Source organism: Lactuca serriola, chromosome 8 (genome assembly GCF_051521515.1).
Source record: "Lactuca serriola cultivar US96UC23 chromosome 8, Lser_US96UC23_V15, whole genome shotgun sequence".
In the NCBI taxonomy this organism is placed as follows: domain Eukaryota; kingdom Viridiplantae; phylum Streptophyta; class Magnoliopsida; order Asterales; family Asteraceae; genus Lactuca; species Lactuca serriola.
The window spans coordinates 294,699,404-294,721,203 of NC_136415.1; the positions used below are offsets into that span (position 1 = coordinate 294,699,404).

Here is a 21,800-nt window from a genome sequence, read left to right on the forward strand (position 1 = left end):
GATTTATAATGTTTAACTTTTTTTTTTTTTTTTTTTTTTTTTTTTTTTTTTTTTTTTTTTTTTTCATGTTATTAAATGACAATTTAAAAAAACAAACAAATTTTAGGCATAAACAAACAAAACCTGGACTTTCGTGTCAACAACCTTCCATGAAGTCGTAGCTAGCACATTTATGTTTAGATCGATTTCAATCGCTGAACGGATCCCCCATTCTCTCCTCGATTTCTCCGGAACTCTTCAAATCGAAAGGCAGGTGAGTCAATCTTTACCTTCACTCCTGGTATCTGTCTGTTCAATTCAAATTTAGGTCTAAGCTTTAATTTAGTTTAGCAATTACGATCTTATAGCATTGATTGTAATTGTGAGGGTCAATAATCGCACACAAGTCAGGTAACTCAATGGGTGCTTTCTCTTTCGGTATCTGTCTATTCAATTCCATTTTAGGTCTCAGCTCAAGGATCCTCTAATTACTAAATTACTTTTTTGTTTGATTAATGTTCATATCTAATTGAAGATCCGATTTACGTGAACATAACGCTAATTGTGCATGTACGAAGAAATTCTTAGATGCTAGGTGCATTGTTTTACAATTGAAACTAGGTGTATCCTGATTTTGGATCATTATCAATTGTTTGTTGTTTGTTTCTGCTCACCCATAGGGTTACTCTGTTTAATTTAGCAACATTTAATTTTATAGCATTGATTGTGAGGATCAATAATCTCACACACAATTCAGGTGAATCGATGTTTGCTTGCTCTTTTGTGGTATCTGTTTATTCAGTTCAGTTTTAGGTCTAAGCTTCAAGGATCTTCTGAATTTGGATTTCAGTTTTTAGTTTCTTACACTTACATTAAGTTTTTAACCTACTTTTTGTTTGATCAGCGTTCATATCATATAGAAGATCTAATTTATATGAACATAGTTATGTTTTCGATGTAGAATAAACAAAATTCAAAGTTGTTGGTTGCATTCTTTCACAATGGAGATTACGTGTCATTAGAAGTTCAAGCATTTACATGCATAGATTTTGAATCAGTGGTGATGATTTCTCTTTTGTTGTTTCATTACTTATCAAATTGAGAAAAAGAATCTCAAAATTTTTACCCTTATTGTGTACATTGATTGTGAGGATCACTAATGTTTGACACAAATCCTATATTGTTAGGATCTACATTATATAGTTACAATGTTATTGTAGAATTCATGAAGAAACACACCCCTAGTAAATGACTATTTATTCCCTTCTTTTTGAAAGAAGTGTTGAATGAAAAGTGATTGTCTATTTTAGTATTTTTCTTTATGAAACTGTTTTTATATTACAGGTTTTCTTGAAAAATGGGTGTACTACCAGCTTTGACTAAGATTGACCAACTGCGTCCTGGAGCTGTTGGTATCGACCTTATTGTAAAAGTGGTGAATTCAAAGGCGATAATGTTGCGAGGGCGAAATGGGAATCAAGGAAGCAACATGCGTCTTGCTGAATGCTTGGTTGGTGATGAATCTGGAATCATCATCTTCACTGCTAGAAACGATCAAGGTGTGTTTTTATTTTCATCAATTTTTAGTTTTTACATTACTTGATTATAATTTTTATACGTGTGACAAATGGTATCTCTGCATTTCTTCACATATTATTAAAACAATATAAAAAAAACTAATAACAATAGAATGTCTGGGACTGAGACAGATGTCAATGAGACAAAACTTTGTAAATTTTTATCCCATCCAAAAAGGTAGAAGAAGGTGGGATAGGAACTTGCTCTCGATCTTCGCTTTGTGAAAAAGACATAAATGCCCTCCTTTCATCTTCAAAAATAGTCCGAGAAAGCTTATCCAGTCCAGTCAAATCTCCTCCCGTGTAACAAACGCAGCCAGAGGCTGCGTTTGGTACACATGACTAGACTGGACTAGCTTTCTCGGGCTTGTTTTGAAGATGAAAGAAGGGCATTTATGTCTTTTTTTCACAATGTAGAGATCGAGAGCGAGTTCCTATCCCACCTTCTTCTACCTTTTTGAATGGGATAAAAATTTATAAATTTTTGTCTTATTGACATTTATCTCAGTCCCAATTCTGATTGTTGTGATATTTGAATGTGGATCGGATCCATGTGTAGACTCATTTTATCGTCGAAAGATTTTTTTTTTCCATTAGGTGCTATCGATATAAATAATGTTTAAAAAATATTTATAAAAATGATGGTGCACTTCCCACAAATTTTTAAAAAGTTAGGAATTAATGGGGAAAGTCTTCTTTCTCTATTAAGTTGTTTTATTCCCTAATATTAAGGGAAAAACTTGTTTTTTAATCGGTCAAATAGTACAATGGTGCAGGAACAGTTTAGTGGCAAAAATGATGAAAGTACAAGTGCTTTTTTGTATTTTTGCCCAAAACGAAACACCCTTATACTTTATAGTGCTTACTTGAATAAGGTGTCGTTTCCTTTTAATTTAATGTACTTAATGTATAAACAACTTAATGTTAAGAAAATCTCCTAATGGTTTAAGTTAGGAAAATGATGTCCTTATGTATTTTTCCTGAAATACCCTCGTAGCAAACCACGAGTGATAAAAAAAAATTAAATTACCCCACATATTTTATTAAGGGGAAGGATGGGTACAACGAAAAGGAACCTATGCATATGAATTTGAATTTTTAATTAATTAAATTATTTAAAATTTAATGTGATAATATACAATTTTAATTTATAACGGTTATTAAATCCTCCTCCTCCTCCTTAATAAGTGAAGGTTTTTTTTGCCACATGTCAATCTCTCATGAGTTTTGACACTTGTCATTTTGTGGTATTTTTGAAATAAATATTATCCACTTGTCAATTTTTGGTTTGTTTTAATTTTTAAAATTAAAATCATATACTTATATATGTAAAGTATTAAATATCATATATATGATATTAAATTGTAATAAATACATTTCTTTCTTTCTTATTTTAAAGTTTACATTAAAAAATATTTTTTGTTTACACTTTAATATAAAGTTTAATATTTTTTTAAATAAACCCGTGTAATACACGGGGCTCACACCTAGGGGGTGTTTGGATTAGATTTTTAGCTTATTGCTTATAACTTATTTGTGGTGGGAATAAGCAATAAGCATGGGAAGGAATGCTTATTAAAATTAGCTTATTTAGCCTAATAAGCTGGATTTTATCCAAACACTTAAATTAGCTTATTGTGGGAATAAGCAATAACCAGCTCTTTTTTTCCTATCCAAACACCCCCTAGTATATAAGATATAAGAGTACTAATATAATATATGGAAGTTTTTCAGTAAATCTGATGAAAGAGGGAAACACGGTGAGCCTTAAAAATGCAAAAATCGACATGTACAAAGGCTCCATGAGACTTAGTGTGGACAGATGGGGTCATCTTGAAGTCACTTCACCTAATGATATTTCCATTAAAGAAGATAACAATTTGTCCCTTATCGAGTTTGAACTTATATCTGTCCAAGAGTGAGACTCACCTTTTATATATTTACAGACTCTCGTAGGTTTTATTTTATTTATTTATTATATGAGAATGGGATTTTGTACGTTTTATTTTTACTTTTTATAACATTTAACGAAGTTTTGCTTGAGCGATGTTGAAGTATTATGAGGCCTAGCGTATCTCACGATTACACATATTACACATATTACAACGCTAGTTCTAATGGATGCTTTTATTTTTCGAGTTTTTTATGTTGTTGTGTTTGGTAAACCAAAAAGTAGCGTATATTTCAGTTAGCTTTTTAGGAGCTTTTTAAATTTTTTCCAAATACACCCTTTAATTAATTATAGAAACACATACTATTACATGTCCTTTTATGTAATTTTATATATTTCAGTTAGCTTTTCAGCTAGTTTTGTCAAACGTTATTTTTTATCAGCTAGCTTTTTATTTAACAGCTAGTTTTTCAGCTATAAACTAACTTTTCAGCTAACAGTTAGTTTTTCAGTTAATAGATCGGTATTAGTACGTTGTGTTTTCTGTGTATTTTTCCCATACATATATCATCAAACCAAAAACCACAAAAAATATATCTTTAAAGGGCAATGAAAAAAATACAAGGGTCTAATCACTATAAAAAATGGTTAAGTGACAAAAATGATGAAACTACAATTCAGTACGTTAAGTAAAAAACATTTTGGTAACATATGCAACTTTTACATGGACCTTACGAAAGAGGGCATCTACTAATATCTTCATAAATAAGAACATCTTTCCTAATTTCTTCATAATACTAAAAAAGAACAATTAATGAGACATTGAGACTTGGTATTGACAAATGGGGACGCCTTTAAGTCACTTCACCTACTAATAACTTCATAAATAACAACAATTTTCCTCTTATCGAGTTTGAAATTCTAATTATCTAACAATGTGGCTTGCGTATATTTATTTATAGATTTTCATATCAACGTTTTTTTTTTTTTTTTTTGATCTTTTTCAAAATTTGACGAAGTTCTCTTGCACGATGTGAAGTAATATCAGATGACAATGACTAGTCTTTTAGATTGTTCTTATCATATAAGACAAACCCAAATTGAATGAAACCAGACAGACTTTTTAGAGTTTGTTTCGATGATGATGGTGAGGTAGACATTTACATTTCTTTTACACATACGAAGGATCTAGATGAGATCTAAATCTCTGCCCTACTTTCTTTGGGTAAGACAAAATGTAGCACTTCGTCTTATTCATATCATCCACACTCCAATACATTATGTATACCAAATACAATTGGTTGTGTTTTATCATGTGTAACAAATGAAATGATATCATAATCGAGTGTATACAAAATACATTTTTTTTTTGGCTTGTCGCGCTTAAGAAAAAAAAAACTTTGTTTTGATTGTCTCTAATTTCATTGTTGATTACTAAAAATAATAATATATTATTTGTCATTCAACAATTTAATAGTGTTATTATGATATGGATAAGAATGACATTAACGTATTCTAAACATGTGAATGAATAGTGAGTTTTAACTGTATGAATTATTTCATCTTTCTAGCCGAACAACAAACTATATTTTTATCCCACTAACACCTCGTCTTAATCAAATATATGTGAAATCCAATGCTATGATATTGGTTGGTTTTATAAAAAAATTCTTATATATGATTTTTTATCATGATATGGTAAGATTTTTGGTATAAAATTTCACATGTTATACAATATGCATAATCAAATTATTTCTAGATTGTATTTTCGTAAATGTTGTGAGTGTTTTATAAAAATTCTTATGTATGATTTTTGATTATGATATGTTAAGATTTTTGGTATAAAATTTCACATGTTATACAATATGAATAATCAAATTATTTCTAGATTGTGATTTTCGTAAATGTTGTGAGTGTCTTGTCTATTCATCGGGTGCATGGCAACATTGTATGTATAATGTATATGGGTTACGTAGGCCATAGGTCCATCATGAGTTACCCACATATAAGGTGACTATGACCTATCATAATTATATTATTTTGAATAATATATTATTATAATGTTATCTAATGATTGTATTTTTGAAAATAATTAATTTATTGGTTACTTTTTTTTTATGTATCATTTTTCTAAGTTGTACCATTAGAGTTCTGTTATTTAATGATAAAAATGTTCATATAACTTTTTGCATCTTTCTTTTTGTAAAGGATCTTTTACTTAATATAAACTAGTTATATTTGGATAATTAATTGACTGATATACTTATTAAATTAGATTATGATCTTCACTAATCACTATTCAATGTATTTCGGGACAGATGGAGCACTATGTAGTGCATCTGAGCATATTGTGCTTTTATTTTATTGATGATAAAGTGGGCCTAAAAGTTTGGCCCTTAATACTTATGGGCCCTTTTTCTTCCTCTTTCTAATCATTTTGTATCTCCGATATATTCTAAAAAAAAAATAAAAAAGGAGCCAAAATTTAGTCGATTAAAAAAATATAAATTTGATCTATGCCTTTGGCTTATAATTACGTGCTCAAAATACCTTGCATAAAATAAAAATAGGATACTTGTACCCAAATTGACGTGACTCTTGTCAATAATCCCCAAATTTAGATACTTGTTTTCTTCAATTTATTGTTAACGTATAAATACAAACGTTTGAAAAAGAAACTTCTAAAAAGTTTGAAACAGAAACTTCTATAAGAAAAAACTAACTGGATTTTTAAAATATCACCCAAAACAAAGACATCGCACTCTTTAGGGGAAAAAAAGGGAAATGATTTAAAAAATTAACAGAAGTTTTCAAAATATACAAAACAATCATTGTTTTTTAGTACATAAAAATACAATTGAACCGTCTATTATAGGTAACCATTAGATTACCCGGTTTTCAAAATGTTTAAATATACAATTGTTGTTTTTTAGTACAAAAAGTACCAGTAAACTATATTATTTGTACATAGAATACCAACAAAGTATACATACGTCCAAATAAAATCTTGCGGTAAGTGGTTACTTCAGGTAAATAAAAAAAACGACTTAAAATAGCATAACGAAATTCCCGAAAAGTTCAAAAAATACTATACTTTATGTTAACTTCGTTGTTGCCCGATTATGTAAAATACAGTCACCTGAGATGTCATATCAGGTCACAACAGTAGTGCGATCTCTTTCATTTCCCCACTCAATCATTCTTGTGGTAACATGTGAAGTAAGTGACTAATAACATTAGTTAAACGTTCTTGCTTCCAAATTGCATTATATGTCTAAAACCTAAAACATATATATGTTACATAGATACACATATTATTAACGTTAGCCGTTAGTGTTGCGGTGCAAGAGGGACACAAAGGAGAAACATGTGTGACATTATGTCATGAGAATTCCTAACACTGGATGTAGAGAGTAGGAGTTCGTTTAATTCTCCGGGACCAGTGAGAGATGAATAGTCAGGGACACTCAACGTCATGTAGTTGATTTGATGACGATTTTAGTCAAAGTAGAGAGAGAAGCATATGTGTTGGAGCGCTTGAACGACTTGCATCATAATTGATGGATTCTTAGTTATGTGTTTTTCTATGATTGTATTTAGATACAAAGTGATTGAGTGATGGAATGAAAAAGAGTGCACAACCGATATGAACTGGTACCGAGACATAATCTGGAAACAACAAAGTTAACAAAAGTTGTTCTGAAAAGCAACCATGATATTTTTTTGAACATTTTGGAAACTTCAATGGTTTTTTTTTGTACTAAAATATATATTTCGTTGGTATTCTGTGTACAAATGATATACTTCAATTGTATTTTTGTACTAAAAAACAATGATATTTTTTGACTTCGTTACCCTTTTAAGTCATTTTTCCGTTTATATGTGGTAATTAGTTACGATAATGTTTTATTTGAACACATGTGTACTTCATTGGTATTATATTTACAAATATACTTAATTGGTATTTTGTGTACTAAGAAAAACGATATTTTAGCCTTCATGTCTACATATTCTAATATTCAATATCATTATTTTTATTTTTGTTTTAGGGATTTTATTATGTGTAACAGGTAATTGATAGTTGTAACTTTTTATTGTTATATAAGTGTTTAATAAAAACAGTTGAAAGTTTTTGAAATATATAATAGGACAATTGTTCAAAAAGAATAAGTATATAAATATTTTTTTGAGGCAATTCTGAAAATTGATTAAAAAATTCGAATATTTTTTCTTAAATACTACATTAAGTAACTTTTAGATTTGATGTTTGTTTTAAACTAACAGTTAAACATTCATACTTCATACAAAGTTTTTTTTTTTGTTTAAATTGAATATTTGTTAAAACTAAAAGGTACAAACTTTCGAATGTTTGTTGGTAAACATTCCAAGAAAACAAAAAAATGTTGCGACATAGTTTCTAAAAAGCACATCCATTACAACAAAATGTGAACCTTGTTAGTAAGATGGACGTCGACTGCAAAAACTAAATATAGAAAAATATTGGGACGCTTATCAAATTGAATTAAATGTTGAAATAAAAATACTGTAACAATAAAAACAAGGGTTTTGTGGATAATAATTAAAAATGTAATATATTTTTTGATTGTACACATTTGGTCATTAATTTTTTTTTTCGTCCATATTACCACCTTCAACTTATTAAACTGTATACATTCAGTTCTTATGGCCGACTACTCCAGGTTAGCCGGTAAAAATGACTTAATAGGGTAATGTATTTTTCATTTTGTACACATTTAGTCCTTAATATTTTTGTATACATTTAATCCTTAATATTTTTTAGTTCCAAAATAAATTATTTTTGTTTTTGTACTCATTCAGTACTTATGAATGATTTCTTTAGGTTTTTCTCATTACATCTTACGTGGGACAATCATTAATGAGATGTTTGGGGGGCTTAACTTCTTCATACGATCTCAGATTTTAACGATCTTTATATCAATGCGTTCGTATTTTAGTCTACTATAACTTTTGTTTATATTACTCCAGTTAAAAAGTAATATATTTTCACTTATGATCTTTTTATCCATACGCTTTTTTATTGAATGCATGTATTGATGTTTTATTAATAAAATCATAATATATTACATTTTAACGAGAGTAATCTTGACGAAAGTTGTAGTAGACTCAAAAAACGAACACATGGATATAAAGATCGTAAAATCTGATATCATATGAAAAAGTTACGACGTTCAGAACACAAGGCCTAAGCCAAACCACAAGATCTACGCAACAAAACAATCGAGATCGTGATGGACATAAACATCGACAACCTCAAACAACGCATCAATGATTGTCCAACGTAAAATGTCGTGAGAAAAACCTAAAAAAATCATTCATAAGTATTGAATGAGTACAAAAACAAAAATCTATGATTTTGAAACAAAAAAAATATTAAGGACTAAATGTGTATAAAAATATTAAGGAATAAATGTGTACAAAATGAGAAATATATTACCCTATTAAGTCATTTTCCCCGGCTAACCTGGAGGAACCGGTCATAAGGACTGAATGTGTACAGTTTAACAAGTTGAAGGGGGTAAATGTAGACGAAAAAAAACTTAGTGACCAAATGTGTACAAATCGAAAAATATATTACCCTTTTAAGTCATTATCCCTTCTTATTATTTTAATTATTAATTTTGGTTAATGGTGTATTTGGTATAAAAAGTACGGGGTAATTTTTGTTTTATAGAGATTGAATCGAAGCATTTTAGTATAATTTGGTTTGGGAAATTAAGTAATATAACCATTTTTAGTGGGTTTTTTTATTTTTAAAAACAAAGATTTAGATTTTATTTTGAAAAATAATCATGCAGTCCGGAATGTCCATTTCATACCCACATTTCGAAATGGACAAAATGATCCGACGTGGTAACGTAGTCCTTTTATATATAACATGTCAGACCTGATGTTCGAAATCACTGTCTCATACTTCATTTCAAACTCATTGTTTTGGACTACATCAAACTCAAAGAATGTCTTCTTTTAGCAGTGAAAAAATTCAAATATTGTGGGTATGTGACCATTCATTTTATGATTATATGTTTTTATTTATGAATATATATTAAATATATGATAATTTTAGTTTTTTGTATGCATTGATGCGATTACATAGCTATACATTGTTTTCCTTTTAAATTTTAGTTGTTTTTAGGCTTCTGTATGATTATATATGGGTATATGTGTGTACTAGAACAACTAAAATAAAATAAATAAATAAAACTAATTTTGAATATGTCCGGAACAACTCGGGAATACGAAAACTAATTCCGGAATATATAAAACATCTTTAGAATGCGTAAAAATGTTCCAGAATGTTGACTATCCAGAACACAACCATCATCGTTTGAAATGTTGTCTGACCGGAACACATCCATTATAGTCCGAAACATAAGCAAAGTCCTAATTAAAATTCCTTTCATTATAGCATAAGATAACATATGAAGCAGTTGTGACTATAATCTGTAAACTTGAATTCAGTCGGGAAATCATGGCCCATTTACATGTATAATAACATATTGTCATTTGGTGCTTATATTAACATGCTAATAGGTGTAGAATGTCACCTTTTACTATGTCATTACCTTACGTGCAATGAATCTACTATTTATCCTCAGGTTGACTTGGCTTGGAGGAGCTTTTAGTTCAGGTACATGAATATTGGGTTTGCTTTGACTCTCCATTGTTACCGACTTACAGTTCGAGGAGTATTTCCGAGCTACTTCATATTCGACAAAATTTAGACAATATGTCTTTACACTTGTCTTGGCTTCAGAGTCGGTGAAACTCCTGACATTATTCAAGTTTTTAATACCTCACTTCACCGATTAATGGAGACGATGTACGAGTCTCTCTGCTATATATGTTAAAGCATGGATTTTTATGGCAGATACCTTTGGCAACAAATTCAAGATGAATAAATTATAGTCATCTTTAATTTGGATGGATATATTATAAAATAATTTTTATTATATCAAATTATTATTTTAATTTATAGTTATTAAATGAAATTGTTGACACAGGTACCCGTGGGAGAAGAGCAATATGAGATTTGACTTACAGACATTTGTTTGTTGTCTTTAATAAGATTGAGGAGTATTTGAATCCTACCCATCCAAGACTCAGTGGTAGACCCACATATACATTGCATGGATTTGCCTATGCATTTAAGATATGACCATTATGTTTCATAATACTTTTTAATGCAAAAAAAATTATAACATTTTTAAGTTATTTAGTTGTTTTAAATCTTAATTTTTTATATTTGGGTGATAGAGACATTTCCCAATAGTAGGATAGTTGGTACCCCTACACTGGGTTGTTGAGTTTTTATTCAAAAATTAGTTTCAAAAAACAAGATTTTAGCAACGGAAGACTTGAGTATTTTTGAACAATTACAAACTAGTTAAAACCAACCATGGATCTTCTTGCAAAGTTCGGAAAGAAAACAAACACCAAAGAAGAAAAAGAATTTAACAACATTTGTAGACTTTGGATCCTCTAAGGAAGACTTGAAAGTTGATGGAGAATGAAGAACCTTTGAGACACCAACAAGATATCAACTTGATTTAAGATGATAGTCTCGTAAAACTCTTAAAACTCTTAAAACTCTTAAGCTTAAAGTTCATAACCAAAGTATGGACTTCAAGAGAGTAAAAGTGCAAGTAACTTGAACTCTTGATCTTCAAAAGCAAGTGAGAATGAGAGAGATGGAGAGGATTTTGGATTTTTCATGCCAAAATGAAAGTCTTTCTCACTTCATAAAGTCAATGCTTTATCCTTGGGTCCTTAGCACTTTAAGCATATTATGTCCCCTAAAGTCCAAGTGTTTCCCCATGCTTTTAGACATGTCTTACTTTCCATTTGTTTAATCAAAAGCCCATAACTTGTCATTTAGCTAAAGATAAAGTTTATATTTTATAAACTTTGAGTTAATAAAATTTAAACAATTCTTCTCATTTTCTAAGGTATAGCCGAAAGTAAAGAAGGGCATGGGAGGTTGCTTGTCAACCTCCCTCCCTTGTTCCCCATGCCTCTAAAGTAAGGTTATTACTTTACATTATAATATGGGGTTGCTTTTGATTTTGCATGAGTATAAAAGAGAGCGTTTCACATGAGTTTTTGGCTAGTCTTTTTATTAGTTTTGTACTCTTCTATGTGATGGTAGAATTCTCTTCTTTTCTCCCTCTTCTTATTGTCTTTTGAAGTCTAATGAAGAATATAAGCTTAGAAGTGCTTCTCCTTTAGTGTTTATTTTAGATAAGCACTTAAAGGCTTAATAAGTACTTCTTTGAAGAAGGAACTAGCATTTCAAGTGCCTTAATCTTGATGGTGGATACTTGTAGAGAAAATCATACTCTTTGATTTTTCTATCTTCATCAACACCCCAAAACCAAATGGGTTCAAAGGCTTCAAAGGTTGTCATTCTAAAACACCCTTTGGTTGTTTTAATATCATTCTAACATTTGTAAATGGATCCTAGATGGTTTGGTTTTGTTATAAACTCAAAAAATAAATTTGTTATTTTCAACGTTTTTGTTGACCGGTTTTTATGAAAAACACATTTATATTTTGTATCAAAACCTATCAGTGGTATCAAATACATCTTTTATATGTTAGAATGGTTTTTTATGTTTTATAATCTTTTGTTTTTAGAAAACAAGCATGGATTTCTTTTGGTTAAGAAAAATCCATATTTATCTTCTTTGGCTACTTCTTGGTTAAAATAATTTATTTTTACATATTATCATTTTTCATGCATTTTGGTTATATAAAAGTTTCCTTAGAAAAAATAAAGAGGTGTTTATTCTAATAATTGATATGTTGTTTTGTATAAAAAACAATTTGGACCTTTGTGTTGTGTTTGATTGATATTTGTTTATTCATAAGATGTTATAGATAAATATGTATTTTTTTTCATTTGTTGATTTGTTGCAATAAATTAGTTAGACTAGTTGTATTTCTTTCTAAATGTAACAAGATGAAGAAATGACATCCTTGAGATGACTTAACCACTTGAGACTATAATCTCAACCATGAACCTCTACTCTTGGTTTTGGGCTTAATTATAGTGTTAATGGTTTAAGTGCAACAACCTTTACAGCATGAAGACTTGAAGTTCTTTTTCCAAGCAAGAGTTAACTTGGCAAGTGGAAACTTAAAGAGCTTTTGAAGTGTCTCTTAAGTCCTTTAAGAAAGACTTAATAATTCATTTGATGGCTCAAAAAAATTATTACTAGATATAACTTGGTTTATACACACGTCGAGAGGACAATTCAGCTCCCTCAGAGCTCCAACAAATCTCTTGTTAAGCGCAAATGATACAAACGATCGAGTAGCCCCTGAATCACACAATACCAATGCAGAAATACCATTCATGAGGAACGATCATAAAATAAAACTCACAAATATAAGCAAGCAATTCAATATAAATAAAGAGATAAGGAGAAGATACATACCCATCACTACATTGGGAGTTGCATGCGCCTCCTCGACCGTCAACTGGAAAGCCCTGCTCTTCGCCACAGGCGTGTCTGCCCGACCCTGGCGGCCGTCAGTAATCCGTAGAGTTGCACGAGCTGGTGTTGACACCGGTCCTGCTGCAGCCAAACTCGGACAATGGGCCTTATTGTGGTCCCTATGATTGCATTGAAAGCAAATCAGATCATATATCAGGGTGATGGTGGTGGTAGCAGTACAATCCCTGCTGATATGACCAGTCGAGCCGTACTTGAAGCAACTAGAACCACCCACCCTGCACGTCCCCTCGCGCGATCTGTCGCACTTGCCGTAGCGGCCTCGACCCTACTGGCCCTTCCTCCTCGTATCCACAACCTTGGGCCTCTTGTCTGAACCTCATGATACCTGAATCTCATCCTACTTACTCTTACTTTCCATCTACATATCAATATCTCTCTCTGGCCCTCGCTATCATGTCTTCCAGCGTCTTGCAACTGGATCGTCTCACAAACTGTCAAATGTCACACCTCAACATATCATGGTACTAGGCCTTCGTCATCTCTTCGTCCGCCACATACTGCAGGACCAGAAGTGCCCTCTCCTTGAACATAACAGTGATCTCAACCACCGTCATAGTAGTCTGACGAAGATCCTGAAACTCTCGCGCCAGCTGCTGCATGTCAATCACCGGTACAAACTCAACTCGGAACCTAGTCGAGAAACCATCCCAGGTCATCACATCAACATCATCATTAGCTACCACACGTCTTACTTCTCCCACCAATCTCGTGTCCTGTCCTTCAGAAGGCAGAATGCTAGTCTGACCTTGTCCCCCTCGGAATTACAGCTGGTATGGAAGGCATTAGCAACATCTGCTAACCACCTCTTGCTCACAATCAAATCCCTCGCCCCGTGATAATCCAGAGCTCCACATGCCCGAAACTCCCTGAAGGTCAAAGAACGCGTCCGAACCATTGCCACCATCTCTGCGCGAAAGGCACTCAACCGCTCAACAAGAATCTCCAGGATACCCTCCTTGACCATGCCAAAGATCACAGGAGTCTGCTCGAGGATACTGCACGTAATCTAAGATGAGATGAACTCCCTCGTCTAGTTATCAAGCTGCCCGGCTCCAGAACATGAGCCTGAACCCTCATAGGCACTAGAACTGCCAACAAGTCTACCTCGCAATGTCACCATACTGAAAATATGCCAAACAAACCATTAGAATGCGCATCAAATATATTTACATCGGGGAATCATACTCCACAAGCTTCCTGGATTCATCGCAGCCTTCCTTGAATCGAGTACGGATCCTTTGCTTCCAGTAGTACGGGCCCATACTACCTTCCACATATATCCGTACTTTCCTCAAGGATTTCCTTGACTCTATCATGTCACTTTATATCCATACAATTTCCTTCACATATAAGGCTCCCATCACTAGATCTCATCCTAGGTTTTCCTAAGGGAAACTCCATACCAGCCTCCGCCATCAGTTGCAGAATGAACTCCCGCTAACCTCCTCTAACTAGCTCACGAATGCAATTACATATTACAAAAACCAGATAATTCTTCGAATGAGAGGTCTCACACCGATGGGTTTTAGCTATAAGAACATCCTATGTGCTCATACAAACCCTAATGCTTGGATCTAGGTTTCTCTATTGTACATGCAATTCATCCAAGACTATAAACCCTAGATCTAGAATATGATAATCAATATAACATATGAATTAGGGTTTAGATCATACCTTGATTGTTATGTAGCAATAACAATCCCAAATCCTTTTTGTATTGACTTTAGAAAGCTTAGAGTCACAAATGTCACTCCTCTAATGGTTCACAAACACCAAGAGCAAGAGGATGAAGAAGAGAAAAGAATGAGGCTGCCCAAAACGTGTGGAAACCCTAGACAATTAGTTCACCACGTTTTTGGAGCATAAGGGTTCTATATATAGTGAGGCTATTAGGGTTATCTAACAAGGAAACCCTAATTTGGATTCTTAAGCCCTAAGCAACCCATGGACTCCTTTCCTTAAAGGCCTTGGACGATTTCTAATGGGTATCCCCATAGAATTCGTCTAACCTTACAATATAAGGCAATCCATAGCCCAATTGCAATTATCTTATAATTACAATTCCAGTCCCTTAAGTTTAATTAATCTCTTTTATTCACAAACTTAATTCTTATTAATTCTTGACTAATATTAATTAAACAATATGATTTCTCCTTTAATATATTATTCTCATAATATATTAATAAATCATATTTAATCCTTTCTCTCCATAATTCATCATATCAAGTTGCTTTGGTGAAGGCAACCCAAAAGGACCATGCACCATCGGGTCAAGTACATACCAAAATAGTTATGGACTTAGACACTAATCCAACAGTCTACCACTTGGATAAGTCTAATAACTATTCTGCATATGACTTCAGATCCTGATTTGCAATTGTAGCTTTCCAAAGCCGCTGTCAACTCTGATCCTATCAGATACGCGTGTCCTTTAGATAAGGGATCATATATTCCTCCATTCTAGATATCGTATGAGACATGATTTCTAATCATTCTCCCTGTACTATTTCTCGACTTCCAATTTATGACGACTAACTAATTGAACAAATCAAATTAGCCCTAGCCCGGCCGAGCATTTACGTTTGTCATCACTAAATCATCGAGGGGCCCAAAGATATCGCTTTTATCCTACTTTGGATAAAAGGAACAGATAAACTTTGATTCAATGCTCGTTTGCACTCACTCACCGAATCACACACAACAATATGTTTTATGACACCAAGTTACTTGTAACAACGTAAATTTTCAAACAAATTTTTCATTTCAAAATAAAGTATTTTCATTCAAACAAGGCATAAACATTCCACGTGTCATGTCAAAATACAAATCATATGAATCCCAAGATCACAAAACATCTATCAGTGTGTACAGATCACGCCGGCGCCTTCCCACGGTCCTCGCTAGTACCTGAAACACATACATAACAACTGTAAGCATAAATGCTTAGTGAGTTCCCCAAAATACAACTTACGCACATACGCCTTTCCAGGCCTTGACCTTCCGGTCCATGTGTCTCAGGGGACTTCCGTCCCTGCTGGGTAAACCTTCCGGTCCTACCCACGCCAACCTTACGGTCCAGATTACACGCCTTCCGGCCCATAACATAATGCCTTCCGGCCCACATAACATACATAGCACGCATAACAATTGTCTTACCACATATAGCACATATATATCACATATCATATCCGACCTTCCGGTCACACAGTCAAACCCTTCCGGGTATGGTATAGTGAGAAGACTCACCTCGTGAATATCGAAAGTTAGCAAATCCCGAAGTTACTCGTGCTCGATCCGCCGAGCTACAATCCCCCTATAACATCATATGTCCCTAGTTAATACTTTATATCTCTAATGTTGACTATCCCTAAGAAGTCAACATAGGTCCACTCTGGTCAACGGTCAACGGTCAACTTTGACCGGACCCGGCGAGCGCTAGGGCGACTCGGCGAGTCTACACGTTCTCACCAATTCTCTAAGATTCCCTTTCTACACGTCGAGTATCTCCCCTGACTCGATGAGTTCCTCCTGGAAGAATCGCGGGGCCACCCCGACTCAACTCGCCGAGTCTGAAGAACACTCGGCGAGTCCCAGTTAATCTTCAAGCTACTCGCCGAGTCTGTTCATCGGACTCGGTGAGTCCATGCCATGCAACCGCTCAAACTGCTTTCTAAGGTCAGATCTGCTCCGACAATTCATAGGCCTGACCTTCCTAGACTGGTTCATCACGTAAAGTCCTCATTTTGGTGCTCATAGTACACCCCATGTCTCATAATTTACGTTTTGACCTAAGGCATAAGGATTCCAATCCAAAACCTCCATTGATTCCCGAAAAACTCCGGCATGGGACATTCTGGACTTCCAAGGGTCCCAATATAGGGTTCCAATCGTTTGGGGGACTAAAGAAACACTCAATCTAGCCACAAAAGGGTTCAATAAACCCTAAATCCATATACACATCAACATAGAAGGGAACAACTCGAAATTATTACCTGAATAACGTTGCTCTGTGTCCCCAACCCTCAGAATATGGCTTCTCCTGTTGTTCCCTTAACCAAGCCTCCTCCTTCTTGCAAAATAACACTTCCAAGGTCAATAATGGTCTTCTACCTTGCTCCAGATGCTCTCAATCGAATTAGGGTTTCACTCACAGGACTAGGGTGAACAATGACAGCCATAAGGTCCCTTATATATGTCCCAAACTTGAACGATTAGGGTTTTCGCTAAACAGCGCAGACTCGCCGAGTCCATATCCGGACTCGTCGAGTCCAGTCGCGAACCCGCGACCAGATCCGCGATCCTACTCGGCGAGTCTGAGCTCCAACTCGCCGAGTCCCCTCTTAAAACACCCAAAATCATAAATATAACAATACCTGAAATTCCGGGCTGTTACAACTCTCCCCCACTAGGACTAGACTTCGCCCTCGAAGTCTCACTCTGAAAATAGCTCCGGATGCTGCTCCTGCATCTCACGCTCCGGCTCCCAGGTCATTTCCGATCCCTTCCGGTGCTGCCACTGGACTAACACTAGAGGTATCTCCTTATTCCTCAGAACCTTGATCTTTCGATCTCTGATGGCCACTGGTCTCTCGGCATAATTCAGGCTCGCATCCACCTGAATGTCCTCTAATGGAACTACTGCCGACTCATCGGCTATACACTTCCTCAATTGCGACACATGAAAAGTGTCGTGGATCTGTCTCAATTCCGTTGGCAACTCCAAACGGTAGGCCACCCGGCCTACCCTCGCAATCACACGAAAAGGCCCAATATACCGGGGCCCCAACTTGCCCCTCTTCCTGAATCGAATCACTCCTTTCCAAGGAGAGACCTTCAGGAGTACGAAGTCGCCGACCTGAAATTCAAGCTCGGACCGGCGTCTGTCTGCATAACTTTTCTGTCGGCTCTGGGCGGTCAATAACCTCTATCTAACCTGCTGAATCTGCTCTGTCGTCTGAAGCACAATCTCTATACTGCCCATCACTCTCTGTCCCACCTCTCCCCAGCAAATGGGGGTCCGACACCTCCTACCGTACAACAGCTCAAAGGGTGGCATACCAATGCTCGAATGATGGCTGTTGTTGTAGGAAAACTCTGCCAAGGGTAAATACGCATCCCAGCTACCCCCGAAATCTACTACACACGCTCGAAGCATGTCCTCCAGCGTCTGAATCGTTCGCTCGCTCTGGCCGTCTGTCTGGGGATGATATGCGGTACTAAAATGCAATTTAGTACCCAGCTCCTCATGTAATTTCTTCCAGAATCTGTAAGTGAAGCGCACATCACGGTCTGAAACAATCGAGATCGGCACCCCATGCCGAGATACCACTTCTCTCACATATATCTCCGCCAACTTCTCCGCTGAAGAACTCTCACTGATGGCAAGGAAGTGAGCGCACTTAGTCAACCTATCCACAATCACCCAAATTGCATCAACGCCTCTGGCAGTCCTCGGCAATTTGGTGATGAAATCCATAGTGATCTGTTCCCACTTCCATTCGGGAACCTCCAATGGCTGCAACTTGCCATGCGGTCTCTGGTGCTCAGCCTTAACCCTGCGGCAGGTCAAGCACCTCTCAACGAACCATGCGACGTCCCTCTTCATACAGGGCCACCAATACTCTTTCCGCAAATCCAAATACATCTTCGTAGCCCCTGGATGGATCGAAAACTTCGACCGATGAGCCTCTTCCATCAAAGTAATACGCGTACCACCCACGAATGGTACCCAAATCCGACCCTGAAACGTCATAAGCCCTCGCCCATCCGTAACGAACTCTGAAACCAAACCCACGACCCGCTCTCTCTTCTGCATCTCTGGTCGCACAGCCTCGGCCTGTGCCCCACGAATAGCATCCAATACTGGAGCTATTACAGTCAATCTCAAACATACATCTCGCAGTGGAGTGCTCTCCGCCCTGCGGCTCAATGCATCGGCTACCACATTAGCCTTGCCTGGGTGGTACAGGATCTCACAATCATATTCCTTGACCACATCCAACCACCTTCTCTGATGCATATTTAGGTTGGGCTGATCCATCAAATACTTCAAGCTCTTATGGTCCATGTATATCGTACATCGAACCCCATACAAGTAGTGACGCCAAATCTTGAGGGCGAACACTACTGCCCCCAACTCTAAATCATGCGTGGGATATCTCGCCTCATGAGGCTTCAGCTGCCTCGACGCATAAGCTATCACATGACCCCTCTGCATCAACACTGCACCCAGCCCCGAAATCGATGCATCGCAATATACTACAAAATCCTCCATCCCTTCCGGAAGAGCTAATACCGGGGCTTCGCACAACCTTTGGCGAAGTGTCTCAAAGGAGGTCTGCTGCTCGGGACCCCATGAGAATGCAACACCCTTCCGGGTCAATCTGGTGAGCGGCACTGCGATCTTGGAGAAATCCTTAATAAATCTCCGATAATACCCTGCCAACCCAAGGAAGCTCCTGATCTCCGATGGTGACTTCGGCACCTCCCAGTTCATCACTGCCTCGACTTTGGCCGGATCGACCAGAATCCCTTCCTGGTTAACGAGATGTCCTAGGAACTGGACCTCCCGCAACCAGAAATCACATTTGGAGAACTTTGCATAAAGCTTCTCCGATCTCAATACCTCCAGGACCTCCCTCAAATGCTCCTCATGCTGCTCTCTAGATCTCGAATACACTAGAATATCGTCGATAAATACAATCACTGACCGATCCAACATCGACCTGCATACCCTGTTCATGAGATCCATGAACATAGCCGGGGCATTGGTGAGCCCGAAAGGCATCACCACAAACTCATAATGCCCATATCGCGTCCTAAACGCTGTCTTCTGGACGTCCTCATCCCGCACTCTCACCTGATGGTACCCTGACCTCAGATCGATCTTGGAAAACCAAGATGCTCCCTACAACTGATCGAATAAATCATCGATCCTCGGTAACGGGTAACGGTTCTTGACCGTCAACTTGTTCAACTCCCGGTAATCAATGCACATCCGGTGTGAACCAATCCTTCTTCTTGACGAACAAAATAGGTGCTCCCTACGGCGAGCTGCTCGGCCGAATGAATCCCTTCCCCAGTAACTCCTGAAGCTGCGAGGACAACTCTTGCATCTCTGGAGGTGCAAGACGATAAGGCACCTTAGCGATAGGCGCGGCCCCCGGAACCAGATCGATACCAAACTCCACGTGCCTCACAGGAGGTACTCCCGGCAGCTCCTCGGGGAAAACATCTGGAAACTCACGCACCACTGGGACCTCCTCAACTGATCTCGGTCTCTCGGAAACCTCCCGCGTATCCATCACATACGCCACAAAACCCTTATAGCCCTGCTGTAGACACTGCCTCGCCCTAGCAGCCGAACAAAAAGCTGATCCCGAACGGGTACCCTCGCCGTACACCGAAAGAACTCCCCCACTAGGGTCTCGTATAGTCACCAGCTGACGCTCACAGTCGATGACGGCGCCGAATCGGCTCAACCAGTCCATGCCTACAATGACACAGACATCACCCATCGCAATAGGAATCAGATCAATCGGAAACTCAACCCCGCAAATCTCTAACACACATCCCCGAAGAACCTCCGTGGCACAAATCACTCTCTCATCAGCTATAGAAACTCTCAGAGGCCGACTCAACGACTCACGACTAACGCTGATATGCTGACTAAAAGCCAAAGATCAAAGGACCGACTCGCACCCGAGTCAAATAACACTAAAGCAGGCACAGAGTTCACAAGGAAAGTACCTACACATATCCTAACATAAGCATAACATCTCGACATCAAAATAAATACATGAAATAAAGCATACCTGCCACAACATCAGGCACAGCGCGGACCTCCTTCGCAGTCAGCTGAAAGGCTCTCCCACGAGCCCTCGGGGCCTCGGCCTTCACCGGTCGAGTCTCAGTAGCCCTAGCAGTAGGTGCAGATCCCTGAAGAAGCTGAGGGCACTCGGCCTTCCGATGGCCTGTCTGGTTGCAATGAAAGCAAACCATAAACCCCTTGGGGCAATCCCTAGCGATGTGCCCCTCCTTGCCACACTTGTAGCAAGCACCAGATCGACATGTCCCCTCATGACCCTTGCCGCACTTTCCACAAGTGCGGCCCTTCGGACCTCCCGTCCTCGAATCGGCGGACTTAGTCCGCTTGGCTGCCGGCTGAGACTGAGCCGGCCGCCGGTCCACCCGCTGAGACTCGGCCTCCTCCCTGGCCTGGGTCTCCAACTCGATCTTGCGCTTCCTGGCATTCGCCTGAAGCTCAGCAAAGGTATGATAGGTGGAGTTTGACACAAACTCCCTGATATCCCTCCTCAAAACACCCAAGTACCGGCTCATCCGAGCCTACTCTATGGACACCAACTCGGGACAGAACATCGCCCTCTCATGAAACTTCCGCGTGATCACCGCAACCGAATCAGTACCCTGCTTGAGGGTCAAGAACTCCTGAACCAATCGTTCCCTCTCCACCGGGGGAACGTACTCGTCTCTGAACATAGAGGTAAACCTCTCCCATGTCACTGCTGAAATCTCTGCCAAAGTGAGGTTCGCCGTCACGAACTTCCACCAATCCTTCGCTCCCAGACGGAGCTGGTTCAAAGCGAACCGTACCCTCAGATGCTCCGGACATGAACAAGTGAAGAAGCACCCCTCAATATCAGCGATCCACCTCATCGCAGCAATCGGATCCTGCGTCCCATCAAACTCAGGTGGCTTCGTGTTGCTGAACTCCCGAAACAGCAACGAGTCACCCCCCTGTGGCCTGGCAGCGGCCACAGCTGCGGTAGCTAC

General features: G+C 37.4%; 1 protein-coding gene across 2 annotated transcripts; it reads left to right on the plus strand.

Moving 5' to 3' along the window:
* Positions 1-112: 112 nt before the first annotated feature.
* On the plus strand, positions 113-3,599 carry LOC145069014 (uncharacterized protein At4g28440-like). Of its 2 annotated transcripts, none has more exons than XM_079015983.1 (3): positions 113-253; positions 1,324-1,538; positions 3,291-3,599. In XM_079015983.1, the coding sequence occupies exons 2-3, from the start codon at positions 1,337-1,339 to the stop codon at positions 3,476-3,478; spliced, it is 390 nt and encodes a 129-aa protein (XP_078872109.1). In that variant the 5' UTR covers positions 113-253; positions 1,324-1,336; the 3' UTR covers positions 3,479-3,599. The 2 variants fall into 2 exon arrangements, with proteins under 2 accessions (XP_078872109.1, XP_078872110.1); XM_079015984.1 differs by having other exon boundaries at positions 113-249.
* The last annotated feature ends 18,201 nt before the right edge of the window (positions 3,600-21,800 follow it).

Bases quoted from the DNA above. Each gene is read 5' to 3' on its own strand.
- LOC145069014 (XM_079015983.1), top strand. From the start codon at position 1,337: ATGGGTGTACTACCAGCTTTGACTAAGATTGACCAACTGCGTCCTGGA. The intron at 1,539-3,290 runs GTGTGTTTTTAT...GAAGTTTTTCAG, and splicing joins CACTGCTAGAAACGATCAAG to TAAATCTGATGAAAGAGGGA.